This window comes from Sminthopsis crassicaudata, chromosome 4 (genome assembly GCF_048593235.1).
Source record: "Sminthopsis crassicaudata isolate SCR6 chromosome 4, ASM4859323v1, whole genome shotgun sequence".
NCBI lineage: Eukaryota > Metazoa > Chordata > Mammalia > Dasyuromorphia > Dasyuridae > Sminthopsis > Sminthopsis crassicaudata.
Window position 1 is genome coordinate 233,052,921 of NC_133620.1, and position 24,738 is coordinate 233,077,658.

Below are 24,738 nucleotides of genomic sequence, written 5' to 3' on the forward strand. Positions count from 1 at the left end.
ATATTTAGATAAGAGATTGAAGAAAATCTCTGAAACCCAGGAAGAAAATACTACCTTTAGAAGGAAGAGGTGGCTACCTGCTGCAAAGAGATGTAAGAATGAGGACCAAAGAAAGTACTTCATATCTGGTGCTTAAAAGTTTATTGTTCACTTTTGAGAGTGCAGTTCTTCAGGACAGTAGTGAGAAGAGGTAGCCAGTTTGCAAGAGCATGAAAAAAAGTGGTTGAACGAATAGGAACTTGGCTAATTCAAAGAAGTTTAGTAGTAAAGAGAAAAGAGAGGATGATAACCAGATGTCATATGTAGAATAATAGAATGCTTATGTGGATATGTATGTCTTCAATATTGGAGAACATGTGTATAGGCAGACACAAGAAGGAAGGAGCTACTGGAGAGACACATTAAAGATATATGAAAGAGAAAAAGGATAATTGCTAGAATAAGGTCCTAGAAAAGATAGGTGCTCAAGCAGAATTATCAGCCTTAATGATTAATAAGGAATAACTTCTGACACCGGGTGAGGAAGAGAGAATGGTGCTGAGAAGTTGTGAGGCATAGAGGATGGAAGTTGAGGGAATTCTCAATCTTAGTAAAGCAGAAGACTTATCATCTGCTGTGAGGGTCAGGACTGTACTTAAAGCACCAGAACAATTTGGAACAGTTGTTGCAAGGAATAATTAAGAATAAAAAGTTTGTTGACCACCAATGATGACTTATTTCATGAATTTTTTTCCCATCAAGAATTCATTCGATAAATCAGATCATCACATCTATCCAGGAATAAAAAATGAATGTCTGGAATAACAAGTATAGAGGAATTTATAATTATAGGTTAATGGTTTAAGATAATGAATCTTATATTCAAAGCTGTAGAAGAAAAAGTAAAGACAGTGAAAGAGTTAGAGCAGGAGAATGGCAGTTGAAGATAAGAGACTATAAGAGAAGTTGAAATCAAATATGAGGGAATGAAACAATTGAAGGGCAGGAAACTGGTTGGAGGATAGCGTGTCAAAATATAGCATCTTCGAACATGAGAGAAAGCTAAGTTCCAATGAAAAGGGAAGAGGTAGAAGGATTATTGGTTGAAAAGTTGAATGTAGCAAAATTTTAAAAGAAGTGAGTAGAGGTTTGAAAGGGCAAGAATGGGCTAAGGGATGAATTGAAGTAAATTAGAGTAAACATGGAGAAGAGTAGAGTTGCTCCAAATTGTGCCTATGGCTTCAGTTAAAGGTAGTATGAACATGCAGGCTGTATCTATGTTAGAAATTTTTGCATACCTTGGGAAGCAGAACATTGATATCATAAATATTTAGCTCTTTAACATTAGCAAAGTGGTTTACATATATTTTTATTTGTTCCTCACAACAGCTCTGTAAGGTGTTTGCTATTATTACAGATGAGGAATCCAAAGTCAGAGAGATAAGTGATTTGACTGAATCTTGAGCTCTGTATGTCTGCTCTATGGTGCCTTTCCAATTAGCTGATATTTTATATGGTTCCTTAAAGTTTACAAAGTGATTTACATTCATTATCTTACTTGAATCAAAGATCAAATGAGATCTAAGAATATTTAAGCATTTGTAGTTTAAATTCTGGTGGCCAAGGAATGTATCTTAATATTTAGAACAATGATTCTGTAGTTATTGTAAGGGTAGTTCCCTTATAATATTACTTAACCTAATTTCATATTTTTTGCAGAACCAGTTATTAAGTGGGGGTGTGTATGTGTATTAAAAAACATGCACAGATATACATATATACATACACATGTGCATATAAATGGTTCTCATGCATTTGTGGGCATCATGAAGATGTGAATAATCTAATCTCATGACCATTTCCCTTTTCTATTAATGAATAACACAATTCAGTTTCCATGAAGGACATCATTAATGCTGTCAGTTGTAGTCTTTTATTTGATAAATTAGTAAAATAAAATTGCTCCAAATAATGTAATAAGTCTATCCAAAGGAGAATTAGAACCAGAATCCAGAAATAGAATTTAGCCTTTGAATGAGATCACATCCTAATGGAATAGAAGATTATTAGGAAGAAAATATCAGAGTCTGTACTTGAGTACAGAGCCTGTGAAGTAGGCAAGTATACCATAAAATAAACTAAGGTAATAAGAAAACTACAGTACATAATAGAAAATTTTAGTACAGTTATAATGTAAATAAAACAGTAGAAAGTTAAACAAGGTCATGTGTGCATCAAGAAAATAATCTGGGAAAGAATAAAATGTAAAGGAATCATGGGATTATTCTGTTATATGCCTAAATCTTGTGTCTTTGAAGGACTTATAAGAACAGTGAAAGTGATTTTAAAATTTGTAACATAGAAAATTAGTCTCCCATCGCCACTTCTCTGGAGAAAAGAATCCAAATGATAATTTTCTTTTTTAAAAAATTTGTTTGAATCATCCACAGTCTGTCTTTGTACTTTCCTACTCCAATCTCTTATCTAATTAAGATTTCAAGAAAAGTAAAACCAAATTCAAACATTTTTAATCAAAGTAAATTTCCACATTGTCCATGTCCAGAAATTTTTTGGTTCATCTTGCATTGAGTGCTGGTTGGTCATTATAATGATAATTTTTTTCCCTTTGATCTAGAAGCTCTATGATGTTCAAGGGAATTTTCATTTTGGGGTTTCTTTAATTTGTTCCATTTCTCTCTGGGTTCTAAGAAATGTGAGTAGTTTATTTTTAACTTTTCTTGAAATGTGTTATCAAAATTTTTTTTTTTTTTGATTGTTGTGATTGTGATTGAGTTTGAGCCCAGCTTATGTTTTTCTCTGAGTCATATTGCTTGTTGATGTTTTGGAGATAGCCTTCCCTTCTGCATGTCCCTGCCACCAAATAGATTATAGTTAAGAGTTCTTTTTTGTTTGCTCATTCTTCTGTCCTACTTTCTGATTTTGAATTTGATACTAGGTCTGGAGTCGTCTATATGGCACTTCTTGAGGAAAAGTCTAGGTTGGTACTGTTTCTACTTTCTTGGGTTCTTGAGTATTGTATTATTCCAGGATGTTAAGGACAGCAAAGTTTCATTGCTCCCAGAGTGATCTAATCCAGAGCAAAATCTAATTGCTGCCTTCTGGTATGAGCTCTGCAAGTTCTTGATCTGGGTTTTGTTCTGAGTAAGAATAGACTGCTATTGGACCAGCTCTTGTGAAACACCTGGAAAGCTTTGACAGAAATATTGGCCCTTTGGTTTATAACTCCTGTTCTGGTTAGTCCTCTGTAAACTGAAGTCTAAGGCCTTCTTAGGAAATGCAAGTTCTTTTCTTATTCTACTCTGGATGTGTGACCAGGAATTGGGAAATGATTAACAAAGCTGTTGCTTGGCACCTGGTTTTAGTTCTTGTGAAGCTCCATGTATTGTCTGGAATTTCCTTTTATTGCTTTGTAGTCTCTCCCAGAGTAACAAGAAGGTGATCCTGCTCTTTGCAGTATATATAAAGATCTTTTCCGGATTTCTCCATTAAGTTTAAGTTTGGTTCATTTTCTAGCTCTTTTTGGAAGAATCTTGTGATAGGAAGATTGCCATGTTGCTTCTTATTATTCTGTTACCTTGTTTCTGCCCTTAAATTTGATTTTACAGAGTACCAATCAAATAACAGATAAAATTTTTGAGCACTACTATATGTTATGCATTGTGAGAGTGAGGGGAAGAAATACAAATAATAAGTTAGTTATCTGCCAGCAAGAAAAATCTGTATGGATGGAAAGATAATAAGAGATAGTATATGAAAAGTGGCAGACACAATATAGTGCACACAATGTGGACACTAGAGAGAATAGGCTAATTCAATTTGTGTCTTTTGTATCTCTAGTACCTAGCATAGATTAAGTACTTAATTGTCAACTCCAACTTTATTTTCTTTTTTTCATATGATAGATCAAGATGGACATAATCAATACATACACACACACACACACACACACACATATAATTCTGGAAGAAATGTAGTTAACATACTGAATTACAGAAAGATCCTGACATGCTAGAATGAGAAGTCCTAAACAAATTATAGCAATTCATTGGAAAAAATTTTCCAAGTAATTTGAGTGAATTTAAGTATAGTGCATTGTTTGCAGTACAACAGTACAGCCAAATAAGTTATTCTTTTAGGAATCTTAAGACATAATATTTTGTTCAAGGTTGTCCTTGAATATAGTCTTGCTATATTCTCCCCATTAATCACATCTAGTATACTATATTCATTTTGGGTGCCAAATTTTTTTTAATTAATTTTATAATTATAACCTTTTTTTTTGACAGTACATATGTATGGGTAATTTTTTACAACATTATCCCTTGTACTCCCTTCTGTTCTGAATTTTCCCCTCTTTCCCTCCACCCCCTCCCCTAGATGGCAGGGATTCCCATATATATTAAATATGTTATAGTATATCCTAAGTACAATATATATATATGCAGAACCGAATTTTTTTATTGTTGTTGTTGCAAAGAAAGAATTGGATTCGGAAGGTAAAAATAACCTGGGAAGAAAAACAAAAAATGCAAACAGTTTATACTCATTTCCCAGTGTTCCTTCTCTGGGTGTAGCTGATTCTGTCCATCATTGATCAATTGGAACTGGATTAGATCTTCTCTTTGTTGAAGATATCCACTTCCATCAGAATACATCCTCATACAGTATCATTGTTGAAGTGTATAATAATCTCCTAGTTCTGCTCATTTCACTCAGCATCAGTTCCTGTAAGTCTCTCCAAGCCTTTCTGTATTTATCCTGCTGGTCATTTCTTACAGAACAATAATATTTCATAATATTCATATACCATAATTTACCCAACCATTCTACAGTTGATGGGCATCCATTCATTTTCCAGTTTCTAGCCATTATAAAAAGGGCTGCCACAAACATTTTGGCACATACAGGTCCCTTTCCCTTCTTTAGTATTTCCTTGGGATATAAGCCCAGTAGTAGCACTGCTGGATCACAGTTTGATAACTTTTTGGGCATAATTCCAGATTGCTCTCCAAAATGGTTGGATTCTTTCACAACTCCACCAACAATGCATCAGTGTCCCAGTTTTCCCACAGCCCCTCCAACGTTCATCATTATTCGTTCTTGTCATCTTAGCCAATCTGACAGGTGTGTAGTGGTATCTCAGAGTTGTCTTAATTTTCCTTTCTCTTATCAATAGTGATTTGGAACACTTTCATATGAGTAGAAATAGTTTCAATTTCATCATCTGAAAATTGTCTGTTCATATCCTTTGACCATTTATCAATTAGAGATTAGCTTGATGTCTTATAAATTAAAGTCAATTCTCTGTATATTTTGGAGATGAGGCCTTTATCAGAACCTTTAACTGTAAAAATGTTTTCCCAATTTGTTACTTCCCTTCTAATCTTGTTTGCATTAGTTTTGTTTGTACAAAAGCTTTTTAATTTGATGTAATCAAAATTTTCTATTTTGTGATCAATAATGATCTCTAGTTCTCCTTTGGTCATAAATTCCTTCCTCCTCCACAAGTCTGAGAGGTAAACTATCCTATGTTCCTCTAATTTATTTATGATCTCGTTCTTTATGCCTAAATCATGGACCCATTTTGATCTTATCTTAGTATATGGTGTTAAGTGTGGGTCCATGCCTAGTTTCTGCCATACTAATTTCCAGTTTTCCCAGCAGTTTTTGTCAAATAATGAATTCTTATCCCAAAAGTTGGGATCTTTGGGTTTGTCAAAGACTAGATTGCTATTTTTGTTCACTATCTTGTCCTGTGAACCTAACCTATTCCACTGATCAACTAGTGTATTTCTTAGCCAATACCAAATGGTTTTGGTAACTGCTGCTTTATGATATAGTTTTAGATCAGGTACAGCTAGGCCACCTTCATTTGATTTTTTTTTTTTCATTAATTACCTTGAAATTCTCAACCTTTTGTTGTTAGTTTTTCTAGGTCATTAAAATAGTTTCTTGGGTATAGCACTAAATAAAATAGATTAGTTTAGGGAGTATTGTCATCTTGATTATATTCACTTGGCCTATCCAAGAGCACTTAATATTTTTCCAATTATTTAAATCTGACTTTATTTTTGTGGCAAGTGTTTTGTAATTTTGCTCATATAATTCCTGACTTTCCTTTGGTAGATATATTCCCAAATATTTTATACTATCGACAGTTATTTTGAATGGAATGTCTCTTTGTATCTCTTGTTGGATTGTGTTGGTAATGTATAAAAATGCTGAAGATTTATGTGGATTTATTTTGTATCCTGAAACTTTGCTAAAGTTCTGAATTATTTCTAATAGATTTTGGGTGCCAAATTTTAGAGATGATATCATCAAGCTGACAGTTTCCAGAAGGTGGTGACTAGGCTGGTAGAGATGTCAAGGCCCTGCCTGCCGTAGAAAGATCATTAGATTGAATCTAGGATGTTATATTTTGAGAAAATAAGTCTTGAGAGTGTAGGAGAGATGATAGAAGTTATGTGAAGGACTGTTAAGTAATGATGAGTTGCCTTGGTCATTCGTTAGTTAATGCCTCTTCATAGGTCTTCTAAGAAAAGCTGCATGATCATTTGTTAGAAATATTGTAGAGATTCTTGCTCAAACTTGAACTCTAGAAGAGAGTAATTGTGATAAGGGGATTTAATACCATGCAGTATAAAGTTGAAAAAAGTGGAAGTTGGTGTGGAGAATAGGAACAGTAAAAGTTTATAGTATGAATTTGTTTATTAAAATAAATTTTCAGCAATTAAACTCTGAAGTGAAATGAGTTTTCTTTATGGTATTGCGTTCTTTTTGCTTAAGGTCCCTAAGAGTTGGTTGAATGACCACAATATAGGATATTGTATGGAACATTTCCTATTCATATGTTTTTTAACTAAGATGATCTCTGATGTCCTTCAATTTTGTGTTTATTTGAAGAATTTTTATTAGAGAATTGGTGAATATATGAATGTGGTTGGAGTTTAAATTTTATTTCTGTTAATAGTACTTTATAAGGGATGGTCACGTAGATTTTGGACACCTCAAAAGTCAAGCTATATATAGTTTTTACTTTATTCTCAAAATTTCCTTTCATAGAGCCTTGTATTATCACGAAGCAACCAGAGAGATTTCATGAAGAAAAGAAGTTATAGTGAAAGACAAAGTAAACCTATCAGTTTTGTTGTCTCACTTGTATATAGTATATATGCATTCAACTGATAGGAGTGAACCATCAACCATTAGTTTAATTCAATTATGTTGCCAAAAAGATTTCATTTTAGAAAAGTATTATTCATTAATACATTCAGTTACACATGGTGCAGACAATACTTAAAGCCTTTCTTGGTATAGGGAATGAAATAATCAGAGTCTACATAAAGGCTTGAGTTTTTTAATCTATAAATTGCATTTTTTAAAATGACAGCACTCATTATGGGGATTTGAAGAGAAAGCAAAAGTGTTCATAGCCAAGACTGATAATGAAACAAACATTTATGAACCTGTTTCAGGTACCAAATATAGAATAAATGCAAAAGTGATTATACTTGAGATGCAGACTATATTTGCCCTACTCGCCCTAAATTTTGCCATCTTATATCCATTTTTTTTAATGATCCATGATGCTTGCAAAATTGTAAAGGTATCTACAAAAAAAAATTTAGATCTTTAGGCATAGTTATTGACTTCTGTAAATTAAGAGGAAAATTAGGCATAGTTATTAACTTCTGTAAATTAAGAGGAAAATTAAAATTATTGTAAGACATCTTACAAATAAGTTTTCACTTCCAGTGTTCCCAATTATAAAACATTGATAGGATTATCACATCCTTATATTAAGCAAGCTATTTGTGTGGTCATTCAATTGGAAGAAAAATTATCTGGAAAAAGTAAATTTTTAAAAAATTAACCATATGTTATTTGGTAGCATTTTTAATAGTCATTTAAGGTCCATGGTGACACGAGGACTGGTTTTTTTTATCCTTTGTGTGCATGTTCCCATTACTTAGCACAGGGCCTGGCACATAATAAGCACTTATGCTAACTAACTGAGAAAAATAACAAGGTTATGCTGAGTTCTTCTTTAAGTGTAGGATTCCACTGTATTAAAAAAAAAAAAAAAAACACTCTGAAAACACATAGCTAGTAGAATTACAACTAAATTATGGACAATAGTTACCACATATGTTCTAACATCTCTGGTGATAAATAATTTAACTTAATGAGTTAAATGTAGCTACAGTGAGTTGGTTTTAGGGACTACAAAGATAAAAATATAGTAAGCATGTTGCTTAAGTATTTGCTTAATGTCCAACATTTGAATAGTAAATTTAAAACTGTGACAGAAAAAATTTCTGATAGTGAAAGATTGTGAAAGGTGATGAATTTTTTTTTTTTTTGTAATAGATTAGAAGTAGGAGAACATTGAGTTATTTCATTCATGATGATTAGATTACTTGTAAACCAGATACTTAAGCATCTATCTGATGGTAAGACTGTCCATGATTCAAAGTTTTCCTAAATAAAAATAATTTCTATATTTTCATTCATGGATTTTTTGTTGCTCATGTCAACCAAGTACCAGTAATTCATTAATATGATATCACAGTTGCAGTATTAAAAGATAAGAACATTTAATTTCTGCATCTTGACACTTCAATTTGGAGAAAAAATTGATTGAAAGAATCCCAACTAGATTAGAGAACATGATTTGTTTTAAAATATCTGAAGGGTTTTCATCATACATATTTCTTTTGGGTCATGGGAAAATTAGACCAGTGGTAAAAACTAGGAACACAAAGTTTGACTTAACATTAAAAACTACCTTACCCAGTAGAGCAGTTCTAAAACAAAATGGGCTGCTTTGGAAAATTTCTGAGTGAGATTAGGTATTTGTTGTAAAGAGAAATGTAATGGATGATTTCTAAATCCTATTCCAATTTGGTGATTCTATGATTCTTTGAACTTCAAAGTTGAACTTGATGAACTTTTACTCATGGAAAGTCTTTATTTGAAGTCAGACATTTCTTTGATTTCCTCCCATACAGCATTGGGTACTGCCCTAGTTAAAAAGCAGAATGTGGGGTCCTAATAAATTCTCAATTTTTTTGTTGAAACCATTCCAGTATCTTTGATTAGAAAACCCCAAAAGGAGCCAGAAAGAGTCAGACATAACAAATGATTGAACAACAAAAAAATTGCTAAGAAAGCTATTCATATTAATTACCTTAACTTCAGAGATATTCTTGATTTTCTGACTTGTGCTTTGGCTTGTACTGTTTAGAAACTTAAATTAAATTTAAATTAGAAACAAATAACTAAACTGTTTATTTGGAATTGTCAAGTATTAATAGTAAGTTAAATTTCTGTTGCTTTAAATGCAATCACTGGAATTAGCTGAATTAAGGAAAGAATATTAGTAATGTGATTGTTTAAATTATTTCTTTTGTATATTTGTTATTTAGCTGTTTTCATTGTGTCTAATTCTTCATGACCCCTTTTTTTGGCAAAGACATTAAGGTGGTTTGCCATTTCCTTCCCTAGCTCAGTTGAGGAAACTGAGACAAGGGTTTTTAAGCAAATGATCCTTTATAATATAGTAAGTGCCTAAGGGCAGATTTGAACTCTGTGTTATTGACTTCAGATCCAACACTATCCACTTAGCTACCCATAATTTTTTTTCTTAACATTCAACATCACTGACTTTAATAAAAGCCTATTTCTCCTCACAAGAATGAATAAAAGCCTATTTTAGTATTTTTGAAAATAGAATTTCAAGAAAGATAATCAGCATTAAACATTCCTGTTGGTTATTTGTCCAAAAATGTCAACAGTGAATAGTAGTTCAGAGAACTTATAAATAGTTTAGAGAATAATAGAGAAATACTGACCTTTATTTCATCTGAAATGCTAGAATACAATATGAGTTTAAGGGAATGTACTCTTCTTTGTCCCTCAATCTAGCCATTTAAGCAAACACAGCCACATTATATGTATACATATGTACATTTAAGATATATCATAGCCATTTGCCTTCTTTTCCATCAGAAATAACATTTATATCCTATTTCACTACTTAAAATTTGGTAAATTATATATAAGAAAATCCAGAATGTTTTCCATAATAAGAACATTTTCAGGTTGAACCAAAGCATCTTCTCCCTATATCTCTGAGAAAAAACAAATTTAAAGCAAAGGGTAGTTTTAATAAAGAATTAAAAGAATCAAATCATTTAAAATTGAGTGTGTATATCTATAGCTATATAAAAATATATACACTTTCATATTTACATACTTATAAGAGGGGAAAGGTCTAAGACTTTTTTTTTTTTTTTTTTTTTGGTACTCAATTTTACCTAACCAAAATAATTGGAAATAGAAATGTGATGTCCAGTGTTTATCCTCTGATTAGTACTATTTAGTAAAATTACTTCAAAACCTTATCTTCTATTTGGACAATTCAGAACATGTATGTATATATATCAATGCTTGTGGTTTCTCAACCAAAAAGAAAAAATCATATGGGAAATAAACAAATTTCTAAGAGTTGAACATTTCCTTTATGGTCACATCACTAGATACTAATTGATTGATTATGCCTTCTAATAATTGCTAGTATTTAGTGCTAACAAATAGTATTTTGCATATATTATCTCATTTGATTTTTCTTATTTAATCTTCATAATAACTTTGTAAGGCAGGCACCCTTGATGTTCCCATTTTATAGATGAGAAAATTGAGACCAAGAGAGGTTAAGTTCTTTGCCCAGGATCACATAGCTAGTTAGTATCTGGGTCGGGGTTTGAATTCAGACCTTTCTGATTCTAAGCCTAAGGCTTTAGTCTTGACCCCACGGGATCAACTTATCTCAGGCAGTGAGAGCCTGAGATGGTGAGTCCTATGGTCCTTTTCAGTCAATAGATTTATCTCCAACACAACCATGCCTTCTTTTATCACCACACACTACTCACTTAGCATCTTCCTTCACTGTGCTGAGTTTCCGATCCCCTCCCTTCTGCATCTTTCATCATCCCTACAGGGAAGGTTCAATTCAGTAATAACCCCAGTCCCTGTAGCAGCAAATACCACTGACAAGTTGCACTGACTCCTCAATGCCTTCCAGCCCCTGGGCTTATACACTTACTCCTAGTTTATACACTTACTGGCTTCCAAGTGTCCCTTTGGAGTAGAGCTCTGGAGACACATCTTTCCTTGCCCCATCCCTTTTCATTTTGAGTGGGACAATAAGTCACACAGGATGATTGGATATGGGTTGCAGTGTGCCTCAATGCCTTTACCTCCAAACCCAGATTTCTTTTGAACTTTTTTTTTTTTATATGAAGGGCCCTGAAATCCTTATCACACAGCAACCTCAGTTTCATCCTTAGCTCCTCACTTGCACTCACTTCACATATATAATCATTTGACAAATCTACATCTCTCCCTCTTGCCTGCTTTTCTCAACTAACAAAACTATCCATTAGTTAAAACCTGATCCCCTCTGGTGTAGTCTGGCAGCTTCCTAATTGGTCTCCCTTCCTTAGAGGCCTCCCTCCCTTTCTTCCCTGCCAAAATCTATCCTCCAAAGTGATTTTTCAAGATCTGGCCATATATGTTTATTCCCTTATTAGTGGTTCATTCTTTATTCCACAGTCAAATATTTCATCTTTCTCTTATCCTTAAAAATTTTTTTTCTGCTATGTTTTATAATTTTATAGTAGTAATATATATAAATATAAATATATACAACAGTGCTATGCATGAACATTTTTTCCTGATAGAGTCAGGAGGCAGACATGTACTGGTCTAAACCCTCCTCTGACCTTCCACATACATTTAGTATAAAATATTAAAAGAAACTAAGTTTTGGTATTTTACTTAGGGTTTTTTTTTCCCTTTAATTTCTATTTTACAGACTGCTTCTTTTTTATAAAAGAGATGTCAGGAGAGCTAGAAAAATGGTCCAGTAACTTTTATAAATCAATTTTTCTTGTGTATTGTCTCTTAATTGAATTATCAGTTTATTAAAGAAAATAAACTTTGTTGTCCTAGATTTCTTGGTATATAGTTTTATTTAATTTGGGGATCAGATCTGAGATTTTATTAGAAGGGACCACCTAATGGGAAACTCCCTTTACCACAGAAGAATTGTACCCACCTTCTTCAATGTTTAAAGAGAATCTTACAGAGTTGCCAGGGGGAACTGAGATTCAGTGACTTGTACAGAATTTCAACAGCCAATTTAACTATGTCTTCCTGATTTTAAAGTTTATTCTCCATTTGACTTTAGTATCTTTCAGGTATGTGTCAATAAATGGATTGTACTAAAAATTTAAATCTTACCCACATAAATATTCTTGTCACATTCTGTCTCTTCAAAGTTACACTGAAGTAATCATCTGGGCTATAATTTTCCATAATCTGAAATAGTAATAAATGCATCCCTGCTTTATTTTCTTTTATTTTCAGGTATATGGGTGTAATTTTTAAAAAATGAAATAGAAGTTAGTTGTTTTTTTGCTTTGTTAGTTATTTCTACCATTGGTTCCATTCACATTAATACATATACAGAATTGGAACCTAAATTCAGTTTTAGACTTTTCAAAACAAATTTAATTTTTAAAAATCAGTATTATGTAGTCTTTAATTCCTATCATTTTATTTTGTCCCTACTTACGTGTTTAAATTATATCTGATTCCAGATTTGTAATGTTGTAATCCCAGGTGACCCAAGGAAGTAGGAGCTGTTTGCTTTTTCAGTTTTTTCTAATGATCTAGAGCTTGGAGTGTGTTTCCCTTTGGAAAACACTCAGATCACCTTGGAGAGGATTCTAAACCATAGCAGTCTTACACAAGCCTCTCTTAAAGGGATAGATACATCACAGAATGAGGCGTGAGATTTTTTATTTTATTGGAATTGACTCAAATATTTTGGATTCTATCTTGTTATAGTTGACCTGATGATTTTTTGTTAGCATTATATAGATCCATTAGGATATGCTGTGATTAAAGTATATTTAAACTTTTTAAAATGTGGACTTTTTGGTTGGCTGGCTTGTGATCAGATAGAATAGATAGGTGGATAAATGGATGTCTTTGGCTTAGATTTGCAGTAAGGAAACCTTAAGAAAAACCATTCATTTTTGAATCATTGATAAATGATGTGCTTTTTTGAGTATCTGTTTAGGAAAAAGTTACTAATTTATACAGAATTACAAAAATAAAATTTTTCTGATGGTTTTTTGGTTTGTTTTTTCTTAATTTTTTTGGCAAAAGTGAGATGTATAAAACAGATTTTTGGTTTATGTCATAATTAAATTACAAGCTGGTTAAATCTAGAAGTATTTCTTTTTGCTAGAATAATAAGTTGAATAATAATTCTCTTAGAAAATTTTAAAATACTATTAGCATTTGTGTTTAAGAATGAATTGTTGAATTCAAATTTGAATACCATTTTTAATACATGATTATGTAGTTGTAGCCAAAGAAAAAAAAAGCAAGCCTTGTTTAAAGGAAAGAAATCTACATCTGTCTGTGCTAAAATTTAGTTCATCCTTCCCAGAAAAAAAAATTTTAGAAGTATATAGTCTATGTATAATACTGTTCTCTATAAAAGTATATACTTAAAAAACTATTATTTTCTTTTAGCCCCTAGAAGAACAATCTCCAAGTTTCCACCAAACAGAAGAGGATTCCGAATGGGATGTCGCCGCATTGGTAGGGAGCCTTCTCAGAAAGAGATTGATGTTCTCACCAAACGGGTTCTTTCTGCGAGACTGCTGAAAATCAATGAGCTGCAAAATGAAGTGACTGAACTCCAGGTCAAATTAGATGAGCTGCTAAAAGAAAACAAGGCTTTGAAAAGGCTTCAGCACAGACAGGAGAAAGCCCTGAATAAGTTTGAAGATACAGAAAATGAAATCTCACAACTTATACTCAGACATAACAATGAGATTAAAGCACTAAAAGAGCGCTTAAAAAAATCTCAAGAGAAAGAACGGGCAACTGATAAAAAGGTGAAAGACACAGAGTCTGAACTTTATAAGACAAAAACTTCTTTAAAGCAACTGAAAAGACTCTCTGAAGCTAAGCATCTACCTGAACGAGAAGATCTAGCAAAGAAACTAGTCTTAGCAGAGAACAAATTAGATGATACTGAGAAAAAAATTAAGGTGATTTTTAAAGAACTTCTTGTAATGATATTATCTTGTGTTGCTTTCCTATTAGTAATTTAATAATGTGCTCTGTTTAAAACCAGTTTCTGTTTTACTGAAATCCCTTGATAAATGAAACCATTTTAAATAGTTTTGTAAATCTTAGGTAAACATAAGGGAAATGTGAAGAATTAAATTGTCAAAAATGTTAATACTAAATCAGTTGTTAGAAGTAAATTACTTTTTGTTTCTGTTTAAGCCATTCTTGGAATATATTTCACTTGTGTGTGTGTGTGTGTGTGTGTGTGTGTGTGTGTGTGTGTGTGTGTGTGTGTGTGTTTCACCAATTTTCTGTGAAAATAGTCCTCTTTCATGTATTTAGTTCTTGGTTTTTCAAGGAAGAAAGTGCCACAGGAAAAACCCTTGAGGAAGTGAAATGGATTAGTGGCTAAAGCACTGTATCTACAATCAGGAAAACCTGAGTTCCTGCATTTATTAAATTAAGATATGTGACCCTGTACAAGTCACATAACTTAACGTATTTGTTTACTCCTTTATAAAATAGAGATAATAATAGTATCTCCCTCCTATGGTTATTGTGAAGATAAAATGAAATCGTATTTGTAAAGTGCTTTGCAAAATTATAGCAAATGCTTGTTATTATCACTCTTATGAATGTTTAGATTAGTTTCTTTAAATAGACATAAATTAGAATTTATACAAAATTATAATAGGAAAAGCTATGCTAAGATTTTTAGCACATAAAAACAGCACTTTACTAAAAGGTACTCTAATAACCTGAAGGAAATAATTCCCCTTCAATAGAATATCATATAGTATTTACTTATTGTGATTTAAGCTTGAGACAGCCTGACAAACTGGAAATTCCCAACACCCCACTCCCTTGGAGAGAGAAGATCTGAGTTCAAAACCTGCCTCACATATACTGACACTCTGACTTTGGTGAGTCATTTAATTTCTTTGGACCACGAGTAATCCTAGAACTATAAAATGCAGACCAGATACTGATCTGCATTGGTAAAGGGAATTTACACATTCAAATCTCATGGCTTAAATCTTGTCGTCCCCCCCCCCCCCCAAAAAAAAAAAAAAAAAAAGAGTGAATAGGTATATTACTTTCCAGTAATGAAAGCAGTGTCAGCTGAGCAAGAAAATTTTGAGCTCCAGTTTACTATTTCAGCAAAGGGCATCTTGTCAGGCTGAAAGAACAGCATTCAATGCTCTAATAACAATTCCCATACTTTTTGCCTTTCCAAGGTAAAATTGTTAGAGATCAGGTAGTGTAAATAAGTTATCTTAATTAAAAATTCGTGTATTTTTCAGATTTTTAAAATTTTTCCAAAGTGATATAAAAGGAGGAGGAGATTTCATTTTCTTTTCAGTTGAAGGGGAGGGGAATGACAGTAAGCAATATCAAATTCTATCTAGCTTTAGTTAAGCTTCTCATTTGATGAAAAATGTTGTATATTTGGGACAATATTATTAACTCAGTAACACTTTTTCATGCTTTATTTACCTTATAGCCTTTTCATAAATAACTGAATTATTTATGAAATAAATATACACAGCACAAGATTATTGTTTTGGTTCTTTTTGTGGTGAAAGAGAGTTGATCTTTCTCTCTGAGCCCAGTGCTTTTAGCACTATGCCTGGCATATAGTAAGTACGAAATAAATTAATAATGTCCCAAAGCTTAGTAAACAAATATTTATTGTGGGATAGAGTATGTGTAAAATAAGGAAGTACATTTTTTGTATGGTATATGACAATCCGCCAGTGTGAATTTCATTTGGAAGCCATAATTACCAGGCCATCTATACAAACTTAAAAAACAACTATATTAAAAAAAAAAAAAAAACAACTCTGAGAACTCTCTAGGTTGTATTAAGAAATATTTTCATCTATTAATGTTTCATTTATTAATAATTTTTTTAAAAACTACCAAATGATCAATAAAAACAACAGAAAATGAACAACAGATTCTGATAGGGTTGTGCAGAAAACTATTATGATCTTATGATCTTATTAATTTAAACCCTGAAAGTCAACTGAAAAATGCTGAATTTGGAAGAAGAGTATCTGCATTCATATTCTGATTCTTTTATTTACTCTGTGACCTTAAACAAGTTAACTTCTCTGGGTCTCAATTTCTAAAATGAAAGTTCAACTAACTAAATCCTAGGTCCCTTTCAGATCCTAAGCAAATTAACAAAGTAAACCTTAGATGTTTTATGGTGATTTTTTAAAATAATCATTTACATTGCTTAAAAGACTAGAGTTGTCAAACCCCCAGATATTCATTTATTTAGAAAGTAGTGATTAAGCAATTTTAAATACTTTTAAACTATGAGAGTTTCTAAGGACTATTAAATAGTACTTTGCTAATCTAGTTTTAATAATTGTAGCTACTTGAAAGTAATTAAGCTGAAAAACTTTTTTTCTTTTAACTTTTAAAAACATTTTTTTATTTAGTTCACACATAGTCGTGTAGACAAAAAAATATAAAATTGTACTACAGGTAAACTTTAGAAGAAAATAAGAAAGCTGATGATAAATATACAGAGTATTAGATGGTGGTCATTTTTTTTTTTTCTATTGCTGTCCACACTTTGTCACATTTTTACTTTCTTTTTTCTTTTTTTCTTTTTTTTTTTTTTTTTTGCCAAGGCAATTGGGATTAAGTGACTTACCCAGAATCACATACAGAACTCTGGTCTTCCTGACTTCAAGGCTGATGCTGTATCCACTGCATCAACTAGATGCCCTTGTCACATTTTTAAGAAAGAGCTATTAGGTCTTTTTTTTGAGATCAATTATGGTATTAGAGGTTCTTTGATTTTTTGCGTGTGTCATGGACTCTTTTGGCAATCTAGTTTCTTTAAAATAAAATTTTTAAATGCACAAAACAAAATACACAGAATTACAAAGGAAAACAATAATATAAAGTACTGTTACAGTAATGTAATACAGGTTCAAACCTGGGTTAGGTTAAGAACTCAAATCCATTTAAGATATTCTGAAACTGATGATTTTTACTAATTGAAATTGATCTTCCTCTCAAACTTTATGAGTAAGGTGGATTTGAAATAATATATGTGAAAAGCTTATCTTTAAAATGGCAATAATATCCTAAAATTTGGTTTTCACAAATGTTTTAGTGGGAAAAATATAGCCAAAGGAAAATATGAACTGCAAACAAATTAAAATGTGACATTTATGATACCATAACTTAAGCATTTCAGTTTAGAATTTTGTATACATATTTTTGAATATTTTGTAATTTGAGTATTTGAGTTATTATTTCCTTGTCATTTAAAAATCCATTCACTTAATAAAACTGCATTTGTTCTTATTGGTGGCATGTTTTAAAAGTGATTCTATCTAACAATGGAATAATTTTATAAAATTATCCTTCAAACAAATTCAGCCATCAGTTGTTTGTTACTTAAATATCACTTTGTACCAGTGCTTAAAGTAAAAATCCTTTTCAATTAAATCCTGGAATTTTAAGACTAAAAGAGGAAGACTATTCATGTTTTAAAAGCAGGACTTGAGAACACCTAATAAAATCTGATGATTTAACAGAACAGGAAATTTGAGACTTGACTTGCCTAATAGGAGAGTGAGTTAGTGGCACAATTGGGACTAGAAAGAACCTAGATTTCACGATTCATAATGTAATGCTGGACTTTTGTAATAGTGCCCCAATTAAGGTTCTCAATAAAAAAGTTCTGATTGTTCAAAGTCATTCAAAAGCAAGTTGGTTTTAAATTGCAAGCTTTGTGGATTTAAAAAAATTTTTTTTGAAGATTACATTAAGATGAAATATGAAAATCTGTATAGGTCATTTGGAAGTTAGAATATTTTGCTCTTTTCCTTTTTTTTCCCTAACACCTACTGACTGCCTAATCTTAGAAGTCATTTCATCCAATCATCATAGAAGAAACTCTAGTGATAATCTGGTCCAGTGCTCTTAATTTATAGATCAGGAAACTGAGGCTTAGCCAGAATTCTGGTGGAGAACTTCATTCTTAACTCTAGGTTTTTTGTTGTTGTTGTTTGTTTTTAATTTTCCAGGTATATTTTTGAGTCTTAATTTGTCTTTTGTCTATAATGGAAATAAAGATTCAGAAATGTTACTAGGATTAGTATGTGGCTTTCATTGGGCATAAAGAAAGTACTTATATAAGCGTAAATGACTTAGGTTGTTTTGTACATAATTGCTTTCAAAGTACTTGAAAAGTTTTCAAATTAGTAGTTTAATGATGCCTTTTGCAATTGTTTAAACTGAAAAGAAGCTTTTTGCTCTTCAGCCTAGCTAATAGGAAATATATCTTGCTGTGCAATCTAGATGTTAATTTTTTTTATCCGTTATATACAATCATATATAATGATTTTTCTTGTAATCTAGAAGAGTGAAGGCAAGCAAATCTTCCTGATTTAGATACTGTATAAAATCTTTCCACTTAAACTTCTACTTTGTGTGCTTTCATGATGTAATTCCCTACTTCTTTGACTTCTTCCCTGAATATCCCTTTCTTTGCCAGTTTTCCCTCTTTCTCTTTCTCTCTGGATCTAATCCAGAGTCTCCTTCCATTGCTTTGTCTCCTTTAAAAAAAATAAAATAAAATAAAAAATGGAAGTTCTGATCAGGAAGTTTACTCACTTCAGAAAAATGGGAATTAGAAAGAAGTGAATTAACTATATTTCTATTTTTTTTTTAACAGAAAGGCATCTTATTTTGTTGATATCTTAAACCATTTAGAAGATGAATGGATTCTTTTATTTTAATTACGTGTTATTTAATATTGTTGATCTAACTTGTGGCTTTTTATCTTAGGAATGCTTTGTTTTAGTTACTCTGGGTACTTTTTGAGTGCAAAATATTGCCATGCTTGGTTGTTTTTTGTTTTGTTTTTGGTCTTCAAAATAACTCCTCCCTGATCTCTTTTAGATCCATAACTTGTAGACACAAGATGATTTGTATAGTTAGACCAGCACAGATATAATAAGCCATTTTAAAGTGATGTTAAAAGTAGTAATTCACTAAGAGATTCCTTTTGAAATAAACTTTTTTTTCTCATCTGTTTACACATATTACAGGAGCTGTCAAAAAATCTTGAACTGAATGCTAGCAGTTACCAACGACAGCTACATGCTGAAAAGAAAAGGGCACATGATGTGCAGGATGAAAATAAAATTCTCCAAAGGGAACTACAAACATTATATCAAAAACTGAGGGTGAGCATAAAAAAGTTAAACTGCAGTATTACTTGAGAGCTGCTTGACTTTTAGTAATAATTGCTGTATTTTCATTTGGAAAAAGCTGTACTTTGTATGTTATGTGACATTTTAGTATATATTGTGTGTGTTCATTATTTTTGGCTCTTGGTAATAAAAATTCTCATAATATAATGGTTGTAATGCACTCATAATAGTAATTGTTAAATACCCTGTTACACTATGCTACTATAATCAACTCTAAGAAATTTTAGAAGATATTAAAAATAAAATACCTAGTCTGTTTCTAACAGTTTCGTAGATGTGGTAGATTCTCATTTCTTATGAATAATGTACCATTCCTATATAGAAATTTTTTTTTTTTTTTTGCTAGAGAATTGTTGCAAATAATATCATTTTGACTGCTGGGTTACTATTATATTAGACAGATATTATGAATCAAAACTATTTCCTCTAAGCTCAATATTTGGTTCTCTTACAGAACTATTTATTTTAATTTGGGAAGAACTGCTTGTTTATTTACCCCAGTGTCATAAAGCTCATGGGGCAAGGAAAAAAATTTTGGGATGTTGGAAGTCCTGAGATCTATAATGGGGAGGAGGAAGAAGGTGAAGGAAGAAATACTCTTTTCTTTCATTTCTCTGAATATTCACTTGTATTGAGTATTGTGAGCTTAAGTAAGGCAAATGCCAGACTAGAAAGTTTATGAACAACTGATAGAGTTTTCAAAACCTCAGCTGATTGTGCTGGCTTTGTTTTCAGGAAAAAGAGAAAGAACTGGATGTAAAAAATATATATTCTAACCGCATACTGAAGAGAACTCCTAAGAAAGACAAAGATGCTTCTCCAAGAAAAAATGGTACAATTAATATTATGCATTGACAGTACTAGGGGTAGAGCATGAGAGTAAATCTTAATTCCAAAGTGAAATACAAATCCATGTCAAAACCTTAAAGTTTAATTTAAAAGTATAAAAGTTAGAAACTCTGACTTCAGAACTGTAAAACCAGAAGAAAGGCCCCTAACTTATCTTCAAATAAATTTATCTAATTTTAAAATGTGGTTAAGATGTCTGTCCTATCTATAATACAGGATTGTATCAAAGAACATAATATATGTGAAAGTCCTTGGAAATTTTAAAATTCTATTCAAATATAAGGTTGAACTCTTGCTGCTATTAGTAAAGTCCTAAATTCTGTGTTATAATTTATATATATATACTCTTACTATATATTATTTTGGAGGCTTATTAATTTTTCCCTTTGTTTTTCACAAAAATTCATCAAGATGAACTTACATATCTTATTTTTAAAAAATTTAATATTTTCCCCTCTCAACACTGAAAATTGAAAAGCATAAATTATAAGTCGAATTAATCTAGTCATAATTCCCAACACCCCCCCCCTTTCCCTGCCCCCAAGCATACCTTCCAAAAAGCCTTTGGGGGCTGAATATCTAATGGAATTGCCTATCTTTTACAGAATTCTGAGTAATAGTTTCATACATCACCAAACTATTTCACAAAACCCTGGTGTTCTGTGTGATGTCAATAAGAGTTCCATGAAATAGGGTGGGGGAAGGGATAATACTGTTATAGCAATGTTATTCCCATTAATGCAATTTAATATTTTGTATGTATCAAAAATACTGGTTTCAAAATATGAAAAAATATCTTATTTCTTTTTTCCACTGTAATATTTCCTCATGCTCAACCTTTCTATTTATCCCAGTGATCATTTTATATTCTAGACATTGGTTTATCAATATATTTCAAGCAACAGTATAGTGGATAAAAGCCATCTTCAAAGTGAGGAAGATTAGAGCCCACATCCTGAATCTGACATATCTATCGGTCTATAAATGTTGGGAAGCCTAATGCCTTAGGCACTAATTGATCTCTTATGGTTATGTATTGCAGAAGAGTATTTGGTCCACAGTGTGGTGCAGAGAAGAGGGAGGTTTTGAGGTTTTAATCACTGGTGTTTCCTTATACTGATGAAATCACTTATCTGGGCCCAAGTCTAAGCCCTAGTCTAAGCTCCATAGCATTTTCATGACTACATTAACTGGGGAATACCAACTTTAACAGAGTTTAATTTTTTTTTTTTTTTTTTTTTTTAGCATCTTTCAACCATCGTGTTAAAAGACCACATAGGACAAAAGGAGTACAAACCATTGAATATTTCAAAGACAACCTGTCATCACTACCTTTTGTTTCTCAAGACATACCCAGACCAGAAGAAGAGGAATTTCTTAGTCTGGTGAGTTTAAGAATTCTAGAACTGAACTTTAGTCCCTATTCTTTCCTAAAAATAAAGACTATGTTAAATTTCATGAAATGTAAAAAACAGTGTCAGTGTTACTTCTGGCTTTCTAGCCCTAACCAGGGATTAGGCTCTATTTATTTCTTTAAAATTTTAACTGCACTTTTGTAGTCTAACCATAGTCTCTCTACTTCAAATAATGTAGCTCTGAACCAATTTTAAAAATCCATATTGACTACTTTTCTTATTCCCTCTAGTGATTACAGAATGTGCTTTATAAAATTGAACTGCAATCCTTATTTTTTGTACGACTTACAGAGTTTAGGGGGAAAAAAAATCACTAAATTTGAAATTAGGAATTCAAAGCTTGACTTTGGCTTTTTCTTAAGTTAGCTGTATGATACTAGAAAAAGCACTAAATCTCTGAACACATTCTTTAAACCCAGGTGTCTTTAAGTCAGAAGTATTACCCTTGATTCCCTCCCATCAAACCCATTTCCAAGTTAAGGGCAAAGTTTATTATAATTGTAAATTAAGTTCCAAAAGCATTTAGCTAGGAACCAGGAACAAGAAGACAAATTTATCCAGTCCTTCATATCATTAATATGCTAATTTTGTAGCCCAGAGATAGAATTTAGGAGTGATCTAGTCTCTATTGTTTCAGGAACTTGGTTATCACTAACCAGCAGATTATCTGACCTTTAGCTATGCTTGTAGGACTATCCTAAAACCAGATTTTAGAATTATTGCCAGGCAGATTGTTAGAACAAATGCACTCTTAAGGTCAGGGCATCACTGCTATGTTTCCTCCCATCATTTCCCCTCTTAAGCAGTTTGAACCTCAATTTTATTAGGACAAAGGAAGGAAGGTTTCATCTTCTGGAGCTGCTCAGCCTAATAAGGGACATAGAGCTGCCCCTGAAGCAGACTTGGGCGGGGAAGGAGATGAGGTATCATGAATGTCTCACATCCAGACAACTTTTCCTAGGATAAATACTAAAGAACATTTCCCCCAAATCCCTGATTTTGTTTCCTCAAAGGAGTAGGGGCAATGGGTAAAAGTGTGGTGTTATACACAATGAAGGGAGTGCTCAGGTGGTCTAGGGTACAAGCACCATAATGTTTAAAAGGCATTAATTGCTGGATAGATAGGATGACATGCAGAGTGGAGATAATTTTAAATGGATTTGATCTCCTTTAGCAAAACCCCTGAGCCTTTTAAATCTCAAAAGGGAAGACTTACCCAATTAGTAAAGGTATCAACAAAAACCAAAAGCAGTTTGAAGCCCCTGAGATGGAGCATATGTGTAAAATCTATCTGCTAGTCCTTCCCTAAGTATATACTTCTCCTGAGGATGGGCTTCAGGATGGGGGGGAAGTTTAAAAGCCCTTTCAGGATTTACTTGGAAACAACTGCGAAGACCTGACAGATCTTTTTAATTGTTTCCCTAGCTTGTGACTGGCGAAAATAGGTTTCAAAAGGGATTGGAGAGCAGTATTTTCCCCCACGTGAGTAGCTTGATATAGGCCAAAGAGAAGTTTCCACTGGCTGGTCTCTGGGATTAGAAGTTGGCCTGAAGATGTTTGAAACCACCCAAAAAGGGAAAGGGTGTACCTTTCTTTAACAAGGGCTTGTTTCTGGGAGCTATATGAGAGTGTGGGAGTTGGGGAATTAAAGGTGCCATGGTCAGGGGCAAATAGGCAGCAGCACAGGCAGCTGAATTTGTAAGCCTGTTTCCCTTGGCCTGAAGTGAATTTCCCTTCTGGTGTCCTTTACAAGACATAATAGAAACCTCTCTAGGTCTATAGACAGCTTGCAGTAATTGTAGAATTTACTCTGCATACTTAAAATGGGGGAATTCTTTTTTGTTATCAGAAGTCCCCTTTCTTTCATATCCATGAGCAGGCAAAACATGAAAAGCATATTTGGAATCAGTATAGATGTTCTCTCTCATTCTTTTCCTCAATTCTAAAGCTGTGTTGAGGGCAAAGATACTCTAAAGGCAGTGGAGAGTTAGAATCTCCAATGGTTGGCTTAAGGTGAGTTGAAAGGCTTACTCAATTAGAAGGGCTGTGGCCAGCACTGCTCTAAGGCAAGAGGGTCACCCCCAAAACACCAAGTTTCTTTGAGAATCTGCCATGTCCAAGAAAGTTCACAGTTCTTTCTTTGAGGAAAGTTCAGAGAGTGAAAAGATTGTTTGATTCCTCTCTGCAGGGAGCAAAAGGGAGGTGGGAGTTAATTCATGGCCCAAATACTTAACAGACTGATAGGTATTGTGGGTCTTCAAACAAAGAAACTATCATCCCAAGAGGCCAGAAAGTTAAAAGTTTTTATGGCAGCAGCCAGAGAAGCCTCCAGGATAGGGCTACAGATCAAGATATCATCTACATACTTGTATTGTGTTCCTGACTTCAACTGATGACTTGCTCTGATTATAGAAGTTTGCTATAAGAGGAAAAATCAGGGACATGATGATAATAGTGTCAAAACAGGTCCTTCAGGCTTTGGCCTGAGAGCACATACATGACAGGAGAAAGCATAACTCTGTTTGACAACCAATCATGAAATAACAATTCCACTTAATAGCCAGCCTCAGGAATAATCAGGTGGGAAACAAAGAAACAGAACTGGGAAATTGAGTTAGAAGAATCTGATCTTGAGCAGAGGCTAAGGTTGTCCTCTCAGTTCTTGCCCAGATAAGACATCCACCTATGACAGACAGTTCAGGGAAGGCATTCCTCTAAGTAATTTATGACATTTCCCTGGTTACTGACTTAATGATCCGGTAATCAAGTTTGGTTTTTTTTTTTTTTCCTTTATGGTATGGCGGTTAAAAACTTTTCCCTATTTCAGAACTAGTCTTTCCTGTCTCCAGCTAAAAGTTATTTGCATAACTTTGTACAAACTTTGTATTTGCACTTATGTACAAAACAAGCACTTTTAAAATCCCAAATAGCTAGATCTTTCCCTTTGTAATTTGGCTGACAGAGAAACAGGGAAGACAGAACACAGGCTCACAACACACACAAAAGGCAAACTCTTTTCTAAGTTAATGAAGCTCCTTTTCTTCACCTCACCTTGGAGTGGAAGT

The 24,738-nt window shown here is 32.7% G+C and overlaps 1 protein-coding gene and 1 long non-coding RNA gene across 4 annotated transcripts in view; one reads left to right on the top strand and one right to left on the bottom strand.

The window, feature by feature from the left end:
• Nucleotides 1-24,738, top strand: part of LCA5 (lebercilin LCA5) — a 47,907-nt gene that overhangs the window by 13,096 nt on the left and 10,073 nt on the right. For all 3 annotated transcript variants that reach the window (XM_074310452.1, XM_074310449.1, XM_074310451.1), the window contains 5 exons: nucleotides 13,615-14,138; nucleotides 19,245-19,382; nucleotides 20,145-20,241; nucleotides 21,504-21,643; nucleotides 23,099-23,155. In XM_074310452.1, coding sequence (XP_074166553.1) covers nucleotides 13,615-14,138; nucleotides 19,245-19,382; nucleotides 20,145-20,241; nucleotides 21,504-21,643; nucleotides 23,099-23,155 — 956 coding nt within the window. The remainder of the gene's footprint in view (nucleotides 1-13,614; nucleotides 14,139-19,244; nucleotides 19,383-20,144; nucleotides 20,242-21,503; nucleotides 21,644-23,098; nucleotides 23,156-24,738) is intronic.
• Nucleotides 9,843-12,743, bottom strand: LOC141566212 (uncharacterized). The gene is made up of 3 exons (XR_012489251.1): nucleotides 12,644-12,743; nucleotides 12,310-12,387; nucleotides 9,843-10,136 (listed from the first exon to the last, which is right to left on the bottom strand). It is a non-coding gene; the product is annotated as an uncharacterized LOC141566212 (long non-coding RNA).